The sequence below is a fragment of the Alosa sapidissima genome, chromosome 13, assembly GCF_018492685.1.
Source record: "Alosa sapidissima isolate fAloSap1 chromosome 13, fAloSap1.pri, whole genome shotgun sequence".
In the NCBI taxonomy this organism is placed as follows: domain Eukaryota; kingdom Metazoa; phylum Chordata; class Actinopteri; order Clupeiformes; family Clupeidae; genus Alosa; species Alosa sapidissima.
The window spans coordinates 14,408,820-14,427,059 of NC_055969.1; the positions used below are offsets into that span (position 1 = coordinate 14,408,820).

Genomic DNA, 18,240 nt, shown 5'->3' on the forward strand with positions numbered 1-18,240 from the left:
AGACATCAACCTAGTCGTATAAATGTACATTGTGTATACCAATAGTATACCAATAATCTGTGTGTTCAAAGCATTGCATCAAAGCATCAAATTCATTGCAAAGGGAAAAAAAAAGAACTGTTTGGGGTTAATTATGTAGCACTAAATTATTTGCCATTTGTTTTATTAATCGATTTAACTGCTATATTGTAAACCACAATCAGATAACTGTTTATACAGATGAATTACTTGGTATCCTATTTTAGTTATCTGGTATCACATTCTGATTAAAATGACCGAATAGTTTTTACTAGCATGTGTATTTTCACTGCTGTCATTATTTCACAATGCTTCCTGAAACGGCTTGCTCTCCCGGATGTACGTTTTCCTGAATGAACAGTGCTGTTTGCAGCCTTCTCTAACTAAAGACAACAGATGGCAGCATTGTCACAGGAGTGGGTGTTGCTTGGATGGGCCTCAGTAGGTGGTCACAAAAACCTTTCTTCTATTATACAATCTAAGATTTAAATACACACAATGTAAATGGCCTATCTGAAAATGTACACAACATAGCATATAGCATATTGCATTTGGTTTTATGGACCTCATTTTTGTTTCAGTTCAGTTCTCAGAGGCGCTGTGATTGGTCCCTGTCTAGCCTACCTGTAATGCGTTTAAATTCAAAGTGTTTTTGGAGTTTGACACTAAGTGGAAAGTTACTAGTCACATTGATCTTTATTGCCAAGGGATTTATGGCACATTACCCGGAGAGATGTCGTCTCGTCTCTGTGGGCTGGTGCCCGTCAGCAGGGAGTTCCAGCGCCAACTGGACCATTAAATATGCAATGTGGCCTTAAGTCGGCGTATATGGTTTATCTCGAGTCTTGACCCAAGTATTTTCTCAAAATATCGAACAGTTCTGTTTTACAATGCCTTTGACGATGGCCAGTTACTTCCTCCATTACATGGATAAATAGGTAAATGGAACAACCCAGGGTCAATCCGGTGCATGCCTAACCGATATAGTGTTAAGACATGCCGAGGACATTACAGTATGCTAGTCTGCTCTGCTCCATGGGCGTAGGAAGGCCCCTCCAAGCGTACACAATTTCAGTGCTTGAAACCTAAGTGGCTTGTACAAGGTGTGGAATGGTTGTCGATTACAACCAGGCTGTCATTACGCAGTCCATGCCAAATGCCAGTAGGTTAAAAATTACCTAAAACAACACCCTAAACATTAATGTCCGACCCGAAACGATACTTTGTTGCAGCCCCTCAGCAGCAACATTCCATTCATCAGTGTATCCATAGCCTCAGTTTATGCATTTGTTTTGTTTAGGGGGGCTACTAACCTACTGCTCGACAGAAAACGATTACAAAAAACATGCTGAACACATTAGGCTACCTTACCAATGTCTATAGTCAACATTTATATTATTAACATGGACCTCGGACATGCTGTTGGGTCGCATCGCTATATGTGAATGTTTGGGAAGTTGTTGATGTGTCGTATTTCCCACACATTGGGTCAAACTGCTTCCTCACAGAGCGTCGTCCTCCCAGCCAAACACACCCCTTAGTTCAAAACGTCACATGGCTGGGAGTGGATGGTGCCTTTAATGAAATTACATATGGAATAGCCAAAAGTGGGAATCGAAGGTACTTCAACAGGAATTAACCGGGTGCAAAATGCCACAGCATATTTTTCAGGTATGCCATCAAACTAACGTACAGTATGCTCAAAACTGTTATGTTTCTAAAGCTTTAGTATTTTTTCCATTGGATTTTCCAGTAGATAACTGTACTCCAGTCTAGTGGTTCGAAGGGAATTGGAGTGAAAGTCCGCCATATTCAGCTTTACCACGCCCGGAGTCGAGCTATTGGGGAGAAAGACTTGAATATAACAGATTATTTCGTGCGATTGTTTCTATCTTGACGAATTTCCAAACGCAAGATAAAGGATCGTCGCCTTTTTTCGTTAGAGAAAACAATCGATGAGGAAGAAAGACCTGACAAGATTGAAAGACCACAGCTAATAAGAACGGATGACTATGGGGACAGTATTCCAAAAGGATCTGTTGCTCAAGTAAGAATTAAAAGCAAATCAGACTGACTTGGATTGCACTCTTTGGTTGGGTGAGACTCTGGGCAGAAGAACCTGAAACAGTCGGGATGACCCACACTGAAAAAATTGTAGGTTTTCTGTGATTTTCGTGGACAATTTCATGAATCGAATTTTTAAATCCATTTTCTTCAGGCTATAAAAACAATCTTACTGCGTGGCAATACACCCATGCACTGTTTTATTTTTCCTCAATGGATTTTTTGAAAAAGTCTTAAACAAGTAAAATAGTCACCCATAGCGTTTTCTTTCGGAGAATCATGACTCTGGACTCCATAATGGCGTGTTGCCTCAGCGAGGAGGCGAAAGAAGCCAGGCGGATCAACGACGAAATCGAGAGGCAGCTCCGCCGGGACAAGAAAGACGCCCGTCGAGAGCTAAAGCTACTGCTACTCGGTATGGAATGGTGAAACACCCCACATTTCTTTCCTCTTGTAAGACATGTTGTTTGCAGTGATTGCCGTCATTTATGCAAAACTTTTGTGCATGTAAATAAGGTGGTTAAAGGTCCTGCTAGATAAATGTAATTATGGCTATGGCTGTTGTGGTTTAAACAGCACGTTTCCGAGATGGACATGAATTTACAGCTGGGCCCGATAATCTTTTATCTTTTAACTTGGTGGGCTATTACATGAGTATTCACTCAGCTATTTGTAAACGTGTGGGTGTTCACAAACCTTTGGTGCTTTGCTGGATCCAGGTTTAGCCACACGCACAAGACAACGTTAATCACTGACATAGGCTACTGATATGTCGCGTGCACGGTTGGGTAGAATACATGTCGAATGTGTTTTTAAAAAAGGAGCCTGTTTACTACTTAACATCCATCAGGATAAGATGCTCACTGCTGCTTCCTCAAAACAAGCTATTCCCTTGAAGTAATGGGCGTAGTGCAATTAAACCCTATGCACGTACACGCACTTACCTACTCAACCTTCACCAACTTTTGTTTTTTTGTCACCAACGAAAACCTCTTATCTTATGTTATGTGATGTGACTGGCTGTAACCCATGTCATACCACATGTATATCCTGATCAGTATATGGTGCAGTAAACCAGGGGAGCGGGGCTACTGTAATTATTGACATGTGGGTATTTGTAGCCAATGGCACCTATATTGAAATTCTAAGAAACTATCGACTCTTCTCATAGATGCCATCAGTTTACAGCCAAACAGGAAAACACCAAAAGTGCTCTGGTATTCATAAATAATATACCTAAAGGCAGGTGGGACTTGTTTAGCAGTATGGCAAATATAGTGAAGGTCCTTCTTTGCCACTTCCCGACTAGCATGCTGCTGCTGTTGTTTTAGGGGGGATTGTGTGAAGTACATTTCATCATTTATGGTCTACAGTTTGTGCATTTCCTCTGACCTTTGCACTCTGCTCTCAGGGACTGGTGAGAGTGGGAAAAGCACCTTTATCAAGCAGATGAGGATCATCCACGGGTCGGGCTACTCCGAGGAGGACAAGAAAGGCTTCATCAAGCTGGTGTACCAGAACATCTTCACCTCTGTACAGTCCATGATCCGTGCCATGGAGACCCTGATGATCCCCTACAAGTATGAGCACAACAAGGTACATGATGCCTTCCTGGCTTTTAAGTACATGACATTCGGAAACCCTACACATACACGCACGCATGGCCTCGTGAGGGTAACCAGAGGTTGTGAGCGAGTGCTCTGAAGCATAAGGTCTGTGGTTTGAGAGAGAGAGAGAGAAAGAGAGAGTGTGTGTCTCACACACAGACACACTCACACCCTATGGAGATTCCACTTTAGACTAGAGACATTAGGCAGGCAGGACCAAGAGCTACAGGAGAGGCTGGTTCAGTGGGGCATATGGAGTCTGTAGCGACATGGGCCCGGCCTTTAACATTAGGGAGGGTGCGACGCGAGCTAGTTCTGACTCTGATTATGTTCTATGGATCCACCCAGTTTAATGGCCAGTCTATGTGCTATACACATTTTAATACTTGGGCAGTTGAGGTTTTACCTTTGCTGTCATTGCACACTATATGTCTCTTAAAAGTATTTGTTTTTGTTTATTGGATGTTTTATGTCTTTGGGGGTATTTTATTATTAAGTATTTGTTTAATTTTACTTGGAGTCATTTTATATTTTTAAAACTTTTTTCATTTTTGTTATTCTGATCCTGAATTGATTCTTAAAGCAACACCAAAGCACTTTTCCTCTGTCACACGCACGCTATTTTTCCTCTGTCGCACGCACGCACGCTATATCCAGCACCAGCTTTGCAAATAACGATGTCCACAGACAAGGTAGAGTATGTTGTATGATTTTATAAAAGTATGATGTATTGCGACATCAGAAGCATGTCAAATTTGTAGTTTCTTATGTCTCATTCCATCGAACTAGAGATCCACTACCCGATCTGGCAAACTTGCATAGTAAAGGGCGGCGAAGCGAATGCAGAAGTGCCGTTCACCCTGTTACGAGTTGATGAACCACTGAAACGATTTTGGAAACATTATTTTAAGGTACAAAAAAACTATTTGGTGTTGCTTTAAAGTAAATCTTTCTTTGTTTAATTCTTTCCTCATTTCACGGCATAGACTATATTTTTTTATCACATTATGTCTGTATTTGGAGTCTTCATCTGGTTTTACTTCACTTCAGAGTCTGGAAAGCACCTTGGGCTCTCACCAGAGAGGCTATACAAATAAAGTTATTACATGTCATTGTTGTTATGTAGGAGAGCTGCAGTCGCATAGGCACATAGTGCGATGTGCACAGCTGTGTCTCCGAACTGACATCCATATTGCCAGAAAACTCCCAGTGACTTCACCCTTGCCACGAAGTAGGCCAACTCATGAGACAAATGCCACGAGAGGGGGGGGGCAGAATCACTTTGGTTAATCACGGCGCTCGTCTTAATGAGATTATCCCCCCCAAGCTATGAAATTAATTATACAAATTTACTGCCTTACAGAAATGTGCTGCCACCTCTTTTCCATTTCCAGATAGAGGGCGAAGGCAAGCCTATTTCTCCTTTTTTGTGTGTGTGTGCGTATGTCTGACCGAAGAAAGTGTTACGGTGTGTCGCAAAACTCTTGTCTGAAGTTTGTCGGTAGTGGGTCACTGCTAAGCAGTAGTGAGCGTGGGCTTTAGAGAACTGAAACAGAAACCTGGTTTCGTCTCAACTGCAAGACGTAACATAGCTTTTTGTAGTAAGACATTTTGCAGTAGGCCTTGTAGTAGATGATGGCTGTCAGCTTGGAAAGTGTTTTCATTAGGTGTATGTGAGCACAATGTTTTTTTTTTTTCAATACGACTTAAAATGGCTGTCGTTTTTCCTGTGGGCCTTAACAGCAGTTTTCTGATGTCATGATTCCCACTGTGTTTAGCATGGAGTTAACACCCCCAACCCCCCTTCACTGTCCTTTCTTGTATAGGGCAACGCTAATGTTGTACGTGAAGTGGATGTAGAGAAGGTCTCATCATTTGTAAACCCTTATGTGGATGCCATTAAAAGTCTATGGAACGACCCAGGAATCCAGGAGTGCTATGACCGGAGAAGGGAATACCAGCTCTCCGACTCGACCAAATAGTGAGTGCTTCTCGTCCTCATCCTGCACGGTGATTTAATTAAGTCATTTAGCTGGCCAATGCCTTTGAGTACTAATGGAATTTGGCAGCAAAAACTGCTTTATTAAATTTTAGTTCTTGTCTTGGGGTTGAACTCAAATGGAGGAATTACCTGTTAAGTAACATGTAAACTGGCCATTCAGAGCACAAGAAGAGTCTGAGATTTAATCTCAAGAAAAGTAGGGAAATTGAATGTTGGTTGTTTGTGTTGGTCTGATTTTTGTTTTTCAGTCATATGTAAATGTCCAAGTCCACATGTGTCTTTTTTTTGGCTCAGTCTGCACCCTGTCAAAGGATATAATTAGGGGTCAAGAGGACTGTAAACTGTAAAAGGATCCCTGTATCACTTTGGACAAGAGTCTGCTGAGAACCATAAACTATAAACATAAATCATTTAGTCTAAACCTGGGATACTTTCAATTCAAAATCTGAAATGTTTTTATAGATATTTTAGTCTAAGACGTAGTCTAATTTTCACATGCCGTTGAAACACATTTGGTGTAAAGGACATTCTGGGATTCATTGTTAATGTCTTCACCCCCGACCTCTCTTCAGTTACCTGAATGCAGTGGATCGCATTGCTGAACTTGGCTACGTACCCACCCAACAAGATGTCCTCAGAGTGCGAGTACCCACCACAGGCATCATCGAGTATCCATTTGACCTTCAGAGTGTCATCTTTAGGTAACCCTTCACCACATCGCTGCTCGAATGGGGTGGTGGATCTCTGCCTGTAATGTGGGGTGAAATGTTTCCTCCTTATACTCTCTCCATAGCCTACTGAAGTTCGCCTACAAAAAGGAACCAAAGCTGCCATCTTTGCCCTTTATAAGGAGATCCGGATGTTAATTGAAGCTAACTACCTATGGCAAGTTGCATTGCAAGTTAGCTCTAGGGTAGCAAAAAATCTAAGTGTGCCGCCTTCACGTACCGGAGATCACAGTATCCACTTGAAGGCAGAGGACAAAAGTGTGTTCAGGAAAACGTCTGCATTTCAGACTTTTTCATCCCCACTAGAGTTTAACAGGTGCGATAATTCAAAATCCCCATGTTATTTTCCCTTAGGACAAACTCAGAGGTCTATTCTTGGTCTTTCCCGTGAGGAAAGTGGAACCTCCATGTTACTCTGAGTTTAAAAAAAGGTTTATCTGCCAATTCTCTTATGGTTCTAAAGCCCTCTGCTCTAGTGAAATGTCATAAACGGCTACTTCCGACTGACCTTTGACCTGCTCGTTCTTTGCCGCCTTGCAGGATGGTGGACGTGGGTGGCCAGCGGTCAGAGAGACGGAAGTGGATCCACTGCTTCGAGAACGTCACCTCCATAATGTTTCTGGTGGCGCTAAGCGAGTACGACCAGGTCCTGGTCGAATCCGACAACGAGGTGAGGGCATTACCTGTTAGTGGCCAGCAGGGGGGAGATTAGAGGCCTGACACAGGACTCTCTCTTTCTCTCTCTCTCTCTCTCGCTCTCCAAATGAATTTGGGCACTGTAAGGCCAGATGGCTATGCTTTTGTCAGTGTAGTATTATGAACCAGATGGGAGCTCTTTTTAATTTTTGTTTATTTAGTTTTTTTGTCACATTTTCACTTGGTACACAATCAACATTAACAGTGGAAGGAAATGGTGCTCCACATTTTCTTGTCTCTCTCTCTCTCTCTCTCTCTCTCTCACTATATCTCTCACTTTTTGTCTCACTCACGCCCTCTCATTCTCTCTCAGTCTTTATCTGTATCTCTCTCTTTCTCGCGCATGCTCTGTTAGCTGCAAAACAGATTGTCTTGGGAGTGCTGCCCATGCCAGTGGGCGTTGCTTGCATTGTATTTTCTCTTTCTCAAGGATCAACAGGTGTTCCTGTTAAAGTCATTGTGTTTCCTTTTTCCTTTTATGACATTAGTCATCATGTGTTATTCTACAGCTGTAGTTGTGGAAGCTCCTGTTGGTATTGATACCATCTCTCAGTCAGGACTGTTTTTAATGTTGTTTCTGAGCAGTGTGACAGTAAAATAATTCATTTATCTAATCTGAAAACCAATTTATGCTTAAATAATTTAAATTCCAATAATGTCCATATAGGCTGTAAGATAAAGATCAGAATTTCTGTGCATAAATTGAGACTGAGCAGAATTGTAGGGGGTAAAATCTGCAATACAGATGGTAGCGGTGTATGTAGTGCTTGGGTTTTTTTAGGAGCTGTATCACTGATATCGCGTCAGCCTACAAAACCATCGGTGACCAGTAGAGGGCAATGTGTGATCAGGACTTTTTGAACATATGAGGAGCAGGGTTTAAGCCATTATTTCAGCAGTTGCCTTCACAATTGCATAAACAGCTAATCTGTCAGAGCTACTGTTTGAAAGCCAGGTATTACCAGGCCAGGTCCACAGAGGCAGTGAAGCGCCCTCATGTGTCGTAGAGCAATACCTATAAAAGCATTTATCAGGTTGGACTTTACTTTTAACTTGAAGTACTAAAATGTCATACTTTTGTTTTGTTATTCCTGACAGAACCGGATGGAGGAGAGCAAAGCATTATTTAGGACGATAATAACGTATCCCTGGTTCCAGAACTCCTCTGTCATACTATTTCTGAATAAGAAAGATCTGCTGGAGGAGAAGATCAATTACTCTCATCTGGTGGATTACTTCCCAGAATATGATGGTTGGTCATTTGTCACCTGTATTTTACTATTCTTGGGATTACATCATCTATTAAATGCATAGATGTAAATTAAGATGCATCTTCAGAGCTATGTTGTAGGGTTTATGATGTCCTTACTAACTATTAGCTGAGGTGTATACATTGATTTTGCAAAATTTCTTCAGCTATGAAATTAATACATGAGGCAGTGAATATGGTATTAATATGGTTTTGTTTTTTAACTTGCATAAAACACTGTCCTGCGGTTTATACACAATGCAAAATTACTGTAGTTCGTTCTACATTTTTGTACATTTTGTTTATAAATCTTAATATGCAACGTTTTTAGTTCATTATTAAGGGATGTCTATGTCTACATACATATCTTTACCTATATCTTCATCTATTTCTTTCATAATTAATGGTAAAATGTAAAAGTCAAAGTAAACTTATCAGTTAACCAGTTCCAATCCCCATTTAGCCATCTGTAGGTCTTAGTGTTCCAGTTGTAATGAACCAGTTGCAATTCATATTTAGTTTTAATTCTTATCTAACGGTATGGATTTTGTCATTCAGACCAATTAATAATTAAGTAATAATCATTCTTAACTGGTTGCTTACAGGGCCCCAGCGAGATGCTCAGGCAGGTAGAGAGTTCATCCTGAAGATGTTCGTGGACCTCAACCCCGACAGTGATAAGATCATCTACTCGCACTTCACCTGCGCCACCGACACCGAGAACATCCGCTTTGTCTTTGCAGCCGTCAAAGACACCATCCTGCAGCTCAACCTCAAAGAGTATAATCTCGTGTAGACCCTACACACCCAACTTCACCCCTGAGAAGACACACACACAAAGTCGTATTATATCCATATTCAAGGAATTAAAAAGAAGCTGGTCGCTGTATGAATTGGTTGGATGGATGCACACCCCCACCCCCAGCCTCACCCCCACCCTACCTTCGTCAGCTACAGCTAGATCACATCAGACCCCACCCCTGCTGGGGAAACGGCTCGCGCAACGTGAAGACATCCCATTTTTCTTGCATTTGGTTGCGTCACAGGTGTCATTGATTTGAAAAGCGAGAATCTATTGAATCGGGGCTGAGATATCAATAATTACAAAACACTACTGCGTCCTTATTTATTTGCACCTTGGAGCTTGTTCACAAGGTCCACCTTGAATTATTCTAATTATTATTATTATTATTATTATTATTATTATTATTATTGTTGTTATTCAATTTTAAAGAGAATCAATTTTCAGTGGACGTTTACTGTACGAAACGCTTGGAGAGATGCTTCTGAGGCGGTGCGCCAAGTTCCCTAATCTTCCGATTTTCTTTTCTGAGGAACCTGTGGTGTGTTCCATAAAGTTATCTTTCCTCCCTTAAATTATGCTCTCCTCTCCAGGCTGAAATTTGAAGAGTGTACATGTTCGACACAAACTGCAATTGATCCGTGCTTTGTTTCTGCACACAAATGTACAATTATTTTCCCGAAGGACAAACAAATGTGTGTTTGAAAACCAATTGTCTGTATACTTAAATACTGCGACTAATATGGCATTCCGTCCCAGGCTTGAAGCAGTTGAGAATGATCGATTGTATGCGAGAGGCAAGTCTTAGCACCGCAGCCATTGGTCTCTCTCTCTCTCTCTCTCTCTCTCTCTCTCTCTCTCTCTCTCTCTCTCTCTCTCTCTCTCTCTCTCTCTCTCTCTCTCTCTCTCTCTCTCTCTCTCTCTCTCTCTCTCTCTCTCTCTCTCTCTCTCTTTTTCTTTTTGACATGGGAGTGAGTGTACATTGTATGGTTGACTGCGTTATTGTTTTGGTGTGAAGTTGAATTGAACTATGTGCCACATTTTTGCTTTTGATTGTTTTAATATATGTTTGTTTATATTTGCCAAATGCATATAGCAACACCACCTCCACCACTCTCTCTCTCACTCACTCACTCACTCTCTCTCACACACACACACACACACACACACACACACACACACACACACACATACATACATACATACATACATACAAAAAAAGTCACAATCACATTAAAGTTGTACCACATCCTAACTTCCACAGCATCACAAAAAACGTCTTCAGCACAGTATCAGACTTCTGGCTTCTTAGTCACGCGAGCCCATCCTAAAACCAGACGTGTCAGCCTTTCAGTATGTCTGTGTGTGAGCACTGCTTTTGCACAGGTATTTGCTCACCACTGGATTGGCTTAAGATATTAGATGTACAACTTCATAGTACCCTCATAGTCAGCAACACTTAATGCAATGCTTCTGTGATAACATGATACTCTGAACCATTCCGACTTTTTTATTTTGCCAAATGAATTTGGGCACTGTAAGGCCAGATGGCTATGCTTTTGTCAGTGTAGTATTATGAACCAGATGGGAGCTCTTTTTTATTTTTGTTTATTTTGTTTTTTTGTCACATTTTCACTTGGTATACAATTAACAGTGGAAGGAAATGGTGCTCCTCATTTTCTTGTCTCTCTCTCGCACTCTCTTTCTTTTTCTCGCAAACTCTCTCTCTCTCTCAAATGATTTGTGATGAATGTTTGCCTCTGTCAATTAAAATGGGCGAAGACCACCGACCTGGTCGTTTGCTCAAACCCTTTTTTTTTGCAGAGGTGAGGTTGTGGGACCTCGACAGTGCAAGCCCTTTGCCATGCTGACTGTTTCGTGTTCAGTTTGATTTGTCACATTTGAGCAAGTTGCTTTTATTTTCTAAAAAAAGAAAAGAAAAATTATTCCTTTTAAAAGGGCTTTTTTCCTCAAAAGTTGTTTTTCTGGTATAGTTACTGTATGGTGTTTGCATTAAGACTATCTTGAAATATTAGTGGAAATTGTACCATTCTAAAAGGGCTTGTAGTACATGTACTGAGATCCTACATAAGCGATTACAAAACGAAAGAGATTGGGGAGAAAAATGTTCCTTTAGTCTCCCCAGTACTCTCACTCTTCAAGACCTCAGCCAAATCGTGCTTTCTGATTTGCTTTTGGAGACAAAAGAGTGTCCTTTGAAGTTTTGTATTGTTGAACTGTGTGCTAGTTTTTGTGTTGTTGAATCACGTGGGGTGAGACATTGAGGGATGGGGTGTATTGTAAGACAAACAAAGCTAGTTTTTAGAAAGACCAGATAATTAGATCGTCAAGTCAACCCAAGGTACTAGTGATATTGAATAGGGGAAGCTTGACCTGAAGTGTGGAAGCTTACTGACAGTCTAAGCTTTCTCTTCACACTTAATCAAAGCAGTGCATTGTGCATGTATGCAGCAAGGCAAGATACTTAAATTTCCACCTTACATTCCCAACCCAGTTGGTCTCTGCTCTGCTCCTGTCGGGGGACCCAAAATGCACCAATGTGCAATGGTTCAACTTGCTGAAACATTGGCCTTTGTTTAACGTTTACGGACCAGATGGAATGGCCTCGGTGGAAATGCCACTTTTTGAGTTCTGGAACACGAGTTTAACCTTTGTATTATCTGAATGTAAAGAACATTTCTGCCCTGTACAGTTGTCTCTTGCTGGTCAGCAGTCACATCTGCTGTTCTCACTCCTCCTTCTCTCCCTCCCTTTCTCTCTCTTTCTCTCTACATCACGACCCCCCCCCCCCCCCCCCCCCCTTCCCTTTCCCTCCCATACTCTGGACTACTGAAGAAGCAAGCATGTGACATTTCTGTGTTCGTTAATTCTGAAGCCTTTTTTTGTGTCGGGACTCCTGTGTACCTGTGAGATAACTGTTGGCCAGCTATGTCCATTGGGACCGTATTGGGACCACCCACGTCATGGCTCCCTCTTTATTTTGCGGTTGGTCACTGTGGACGAAATGGACTGCAACTTAACCTTTTTGGCACACACAAAGGCCAGAATGCGCATTTGCTGAGCAGTGGACTAGTGTATTTGTTCGTCGAGTAGGAGGAGGCTTGGCACATCTGGATTGCTCCGCCGCAGTGCGCTCAGTACTTTCCGTGGTATAGAACAACCTGCAGGGTTTTCAGAAGAGTTTAAAAAGAAGTGAATTTTGGATGCTAATTATTTGCGCTACCATTTCGTATACAGAAGAAATGGCACCCTAAAAATCTCTTATTCACAGCACAAGGCTTCACAGTCGTAATGTGCTGCTTTTCACTCTCAAATGTCTTTGTATTCCTTAGATCTCTCTTTTTTTCTCAAAGCATTGTCATTAGAACAGTCTTCTAAAATGCTTTCTAATTAAATGTTATGGAATAAATTATTCCAGTTTATAAAAGCCAAGCCCCATTCTCCTTGTCTTATTTGTATGTCGGTGTGTCCAAGGTGTTTTCTAAAAATGTAAGCATAGATGTTAAAACAGTCATGCTTTACTGTATGTAGCCTACAGTATGTTGATACCCATAAATAATTTGTCTATAATAGGTAATAAATGTACACAGTTTAAACATTATTTACAAACAGGACACAATATTGTATAGCTGAATCTCTTGCACCATGTATGGATTGTGTTCTGTTGTACTGCCTTTCCCTACTTACACACACACGTTACATGCTCATATACTCACACATACACCTGTGTCAAAGAATTTAAATCAATATGAGGGCGAATATCATTGAGCAATGCCCTTAGCTGTCCTGGGGGATATCCCAAGTATGTTAGTGACAAACCTGGGTAAGTTAACTCAGAGTAAGTGGTAAACCTTCTACAACAAGAGCCCAATGGCGTTGTTTTGTTAGGAGAATGAAGCCATACAGCATTTCTATTAGGAGGTTTACCACTTACCCAGGTTTGTCACTAAACCACGTACTTGGAATACCCCCCTGGACATGAATAACTCATTTGCCATGTCAATATAAATTACTATAAAAGAGTTTGTCACACACCTATTTAAATCACTTCTGGCATATTTTGTCCCAAAAGGGTGGACATGCAAAGAAAGCAAGTAAGCATACTTAGGCCTATACAAAGAACATAAAGTAAGAAGGTCAATGGGGTCTTTTTTGAAGGTCAATTTTTGCAGTTTTATATAAGAGTGCATGCTATTTTGCCATGTCCCCAGCACTATGCATTAACATTCAAAGTGAGTAAAATATAGTTGAATCCTAAAAATATGCTAAACAAGATATTACTCCACTTGAGCGCATTGATAATTTGGTGATAAGATATTTGCTTTTATTTACTAAAGGAGGTGTTTTTGTGAGGTGTTTACAGTCCACCCTGTCATATTGGGAAATTTGCCCCAAAAGGCCATCCTCTCAATAATATCAGAAAGTTTCTTTTCTCTCTTCAGTAGTGGAAAATTCACCTGCCGAAGTTAGTCGACCTTCTTACTGACAAATGTTCTTTATATAAGTATGCTTGCTTTGCCCAACATGTCCATCCTGTTGGGACAAAATATGCCAGAAGTGATTTGAATATTTGGTTACACTTTACTTGACAGTATAGACATAAGAGTGACATGACGCTGTCATGAATGTGTCATAAATGTTTATGACATAACGCTTCTGTCATTAAAGCAACACCAAAGAGTTTTTTATACCTTAAAATAATGTTTCCAAAATCGTTTCAGTGGTTCATCAACTCGTAACAGGGTGAACGGCAATTCTGCATTCGCTTCGCGGCCCTCTATCGGCTATAACCGCACTATGTAAGTTTGCCAGATCGGCTAGCGGATGAGACATAAGAAACTACAAATTTGACTTGCATCTGATGTCGCAATACATCGTACTTTTATAAGTCGTGCAAAATATTATACCTTGTCTGTGGACATTGTTATTTGCAAAGCCGGTGCTGGATAAACAAATAGCGTGTGTGCGACAGAGGGAATGTTCTTTGGTGTTGCTTTAAGTGTCATTCGGTTTTTGCCATAACAAGTTAGGGTTAGGATTAGGGTTAGGGTTAGGATTAGGGTTAGTATTAGGATTAGGATTAGGGTTCATGTGTCATGACAGTGTCATGTCACTCTAATGTCGATACTGTCATGTAAAGTGTTACCCAATATTTTCATAATATGCATACAGTTATGTGCAGAATAATAGCAGTGTGTTTTTAAATATTGAATAAAGCTCAAAATCCTTAGAATAGCTGTTAATTCCATAATATCAAAGCATTGGGAACACTGCACATTCAATTTCAAATCAAAACATGACCAAAATTGATCAAGTTTGTGTTATACCTTTACAAAAAGTGAAGAAAAAGTAATGTTAGGCTGTTCAAAAAAATAGCAGTTTTTGCATTTTTCTTTACTAACTCAAACATTTACTGTATAAACTGAAAAATGTCTCAAGATTGATTTTGCTTTACTTTGAATCACTGCACTAATATCTAGTTGCATTACCATTATTTCTGAGAATTGCTTCACATCTTTGTTGCATGGAGTCGACCAACTACTGGCACCTGTGAACAGGTGTTCCAGCCCAGGACGATTGAATTACATTCCACAATTCCTCTGCATTTCTGGGTTTTGCCTCAGAAACAGCATTTTTTATGTCACCCCACAAGTTTTCTATTGCAGGAGTCCCCAACCTTTTATGTACCATGGACCGGTTTGATTCCCTTTTTTTTCATGGACCGGTGGGGGGTTCGGGGGTTCCATGTTGTGCATGCATTATTTGAAAAGAACTAGCTCTAGTTATGTATGAACAGTGAAGGTAACGAACTCTTAAAAATGTGAAAAACGTGAACTTGAAGAAGTGAAAATTGAACAATATGAACTATGAAAATTGAAAATTGAAGCTACTATCATGTGTGAACATGCTTAACAAAATGTGGTAACAAAACATGGGAACGAAACGTGTATTACGAATATAATCAGTGGGAGCCCTGTGCTTGTTTCCCTGCAACAATAAGGTTCCATCTGGGGGTGATGGAAGACAGTGACACCCTCAGTGTGATTGAAATGTCCAGTCGATTGCGCGATTTGGTCTTAGTTGCAGGCATTGCCGAAAACCTGGCCTCGCATAGATACGTGGTGGGAAATGGTAGCAACGTTTTCGGCGCTTTTACCGCTATCTCGGGATATTCTGCTTTGGTTTTCATCCAAAAACCCACCAGACAGGTTTCCTCATAGCCTACACACTCTTAAGACCACCGTCATTTGCAATTTCGATCAACTGCTCTTCCTCCTGCGCTGACAAGTTAGGACTATTCGGGATATTGACAAATGGGTTGCGGACCCACTCATTGGTTTGCCGTGGATCTTTGGAGGATGGGAAGTAACGCTCAAACTCATTTGAAAGCGCAACAAGGTGATCGCGCACCAGCTGCGAGAGAAAGAGTCCTGCCTCAGTCTCTCCCAAAACCCCCACTACTGTTTGGAACATATCAAATACACCCCGATCCACTCGTCGTATCCACAAACCAAGCTTAGCTTTAAATGCAGCGACTTTATCTGCCAGTTTAAAGACAGTCGTCATTCTCCCCTGCAGTGACAGGTTAAGGTCATTAAGCAACCCGAATATGTCACACAGGTAAGCGAGTTTTGACACCCAGCCCTCATCACTAAAATATGCAGCTAACGGTGACTTTTTTTCTGTAAGAGAAATCTCTGCAGCGGCTCTCGCAACTCAAACACTCTGGCCAGTGACCTGCAACCAACCAACTTGGATAGCACGGTGACCCATTCACCCAACAACTGTGCCTCAATATCCTCTGACATATCATCAATTCGCCTATGGACAGTGCTTGCAGAAAGCGGTAGGCCTACCTGAGCTATTTTTTTAGCTGCAGCCTCCCCAATGAGTTCATTGCACATGCCTTTACCAGCAGGCAGAATTAACTCTTCCCCAATAGTATAGGGCTTCTTAGATTTAGCAATCCGACTAGCCAATATGAGGCTTTTAGCGCAGCCACGTTCACCGATGTGAAACTCAAAGAACTCAAGGGTTTTGTCTTTAAGTGTAGGATGCTTGGACTCTAAATGTCGAATTAGCTTTGATGGTTTCATTGCTTCGTTTGACAACTTATCGCCAAATACCACGGACTTGGTGCATGCGAGTCACCGGTCTCTGCGAAACCATATTTTAAATATGACTCGTCATATTTCGTATTGAATGACCCCTTCTTTTTCTTTGAGGTATCTGGCTCACCATCGTTAGTGGGTATTATTGCGAATGTGATTGCATTTTTTTCAACTCTTGTCGTAGCTACGGCCCGGTTAGGAATATCAGTGGTTGGGGACCGCTGTTCTATAGGATTGAGGTCTTGGGATCGGGCTGGCAACTCCATAACATCAATCTTGTTAGTCTGGAACCAAGACTGATGTGTTTTGGGTCATTGTCTTGTTGAAACACCCATTTCAAAGGCATTTCCTCTTCAGCATAAGACAACTTGACCTCAATAAATATTTTGAAGTATTGTCCATGATCTCTGGTGTGCGATAAATAGGTCCGATACTAGGGCTGGGCGATATATCGGTATGAATACGACCGATATATTTTTGAAAACGATATGTAGTTGAGACAATATCGTAATACCGGTATTATGTCAAATAATGGGCCATTTTATCAAAGCCACTTGCTCTTCTGTGTTCAGACCATTCAGATAGCTGCAGCTCTGCTAAACTGCACCCCTTGTGTGTGCACGTTCTCCCTCGCAGCACTACAAACTTTCAAACATGACGGACACTGAGTCAGATTTTGTTTACCTTGATCAGAGGTTGGTGCTGATGCCTATTCCATCGGCACATCAACGGCTAGACCTAGAATTCTCGTTGTAAAAAATCAAAATTCCACTGAAGCTCCAAGCGGTTTTGTACACGCAGATTTAAGTTACAACACTGTTTACAGCTCTTTGACTCACGGTAAAATGTCATTTTTGGTACATAGCCTAGCTAATTTAAATACACTGATGAATTGCGTTTAGCGATATACAGTAGCAGATCTAAAGTCCTCAGGGAGACAACCTACACGCTGATTTTATTAAGAGGATATGCACACGACTCGCGAGCAGTTAGGGCATCATTTTTTATGATTCCTGAAACCCCATTCAATCGTGCATAGGGATTTTTCTTACGAACTGGAACATGCAAAAATGAACGCATACAAAACGACAGTAGCGTCTATCACACTCTTGATGAGTGACTCAGTTACGTTGTTTAAGTAGCCTAATTCTTTAAAACTATTTTTGTTGTTGATAGCAACATGTCTAGGCCATCATAGTCTACATTTGCTTGTCATCTAGGCCCTATCAAACACTTACAGGTAAAAAAACTGCATTGTGTGACAAAACTGCAGGTTTTTTCAATATTGTTGTGCCCAAAATAGCCTATTGCATTGTGCCTGCATTGTCAGTCAGGGTCAACTTTTGGTCTTTTGTTATTTGCACAGCTTTATCAGAGCAACTGTAGCCTATGCCTATTGTAGGCCTATGTTTATTGTTTACACTTTTTTGCACAGCTCTGTTAGAGCAGTCTGAAATTAATATAATTAAAACTGCCTGTGTTGTCATAATTGTTGTGTTGAGTGGATATATGAAGCACTTCGCTCTTTCTGTTTGAAATATCAATATCGTATCGATATCGTATATCGCCAATCAGCCCCAAAATATTGGGATATCAGTTTTGGTCCATATCGCCCAGCCCTATCCGATACCACAGTATGAGAAACATCCCCATAACATGAATTGTGCACTACCATGCTTTACTGTCTTCAGTGTACTGTGGCTTGAATTCGGTGCATGTGGGTCGTTGGACAAACTGTCTGCGGCCCCCATGCACTGAATTCAAGCCACAGTACACTGTGAAGACACGAAGGATCACAATAGTCGACTTGAACGTCACAGTTAGTAGAACACCCAAAATGCAACCCACCCTGAAATTCCAGCCTTTCTCACCTAAGGACATAGAGCAATAGAACTCTGCAACTCGTGGAAACATTCTTCTACACTTTGTACATGTTTTTCA

At 41.1% G+C, this 18,240-nt stretch overlaps 1 protein-coding gene across 1 annotated transcript; it reads left to right on the forward strand.

The window, feature by feature from the left end:
- Window positions 1-1,457: 1,457 nt before the first annotated feature.
- Window positions 1,458-10,046, forward strand: LOC121679615 (guanine nucleotide-binding protein G(q) subunit alpha). The gene is made up of 7 exons (XM_042058513.1): window positions 1,458-2,497; window positions 3,494-3,678; window positions 5,516-5,670; window positions 6,264-6,392; window positions 6,960-7,089; window positions 8,214-8,367; window positions 8,970-10,046. The coding sequence occupies exons 1-7, from the start codon at window positions 2,362-2,364 to the stop codon at window positions 9,158-9,160; spliced, it is 1,080 nt and encodes a 359-aa protein (XP_041914447.1). The 5' UTR covers window positions 1,458-2,361; the 3' UTR covers window positions 9,161-10,046.
- The last annotated feature ends 8,194 nt before the right edge of the window (window positions 10,047-18,240 follow it).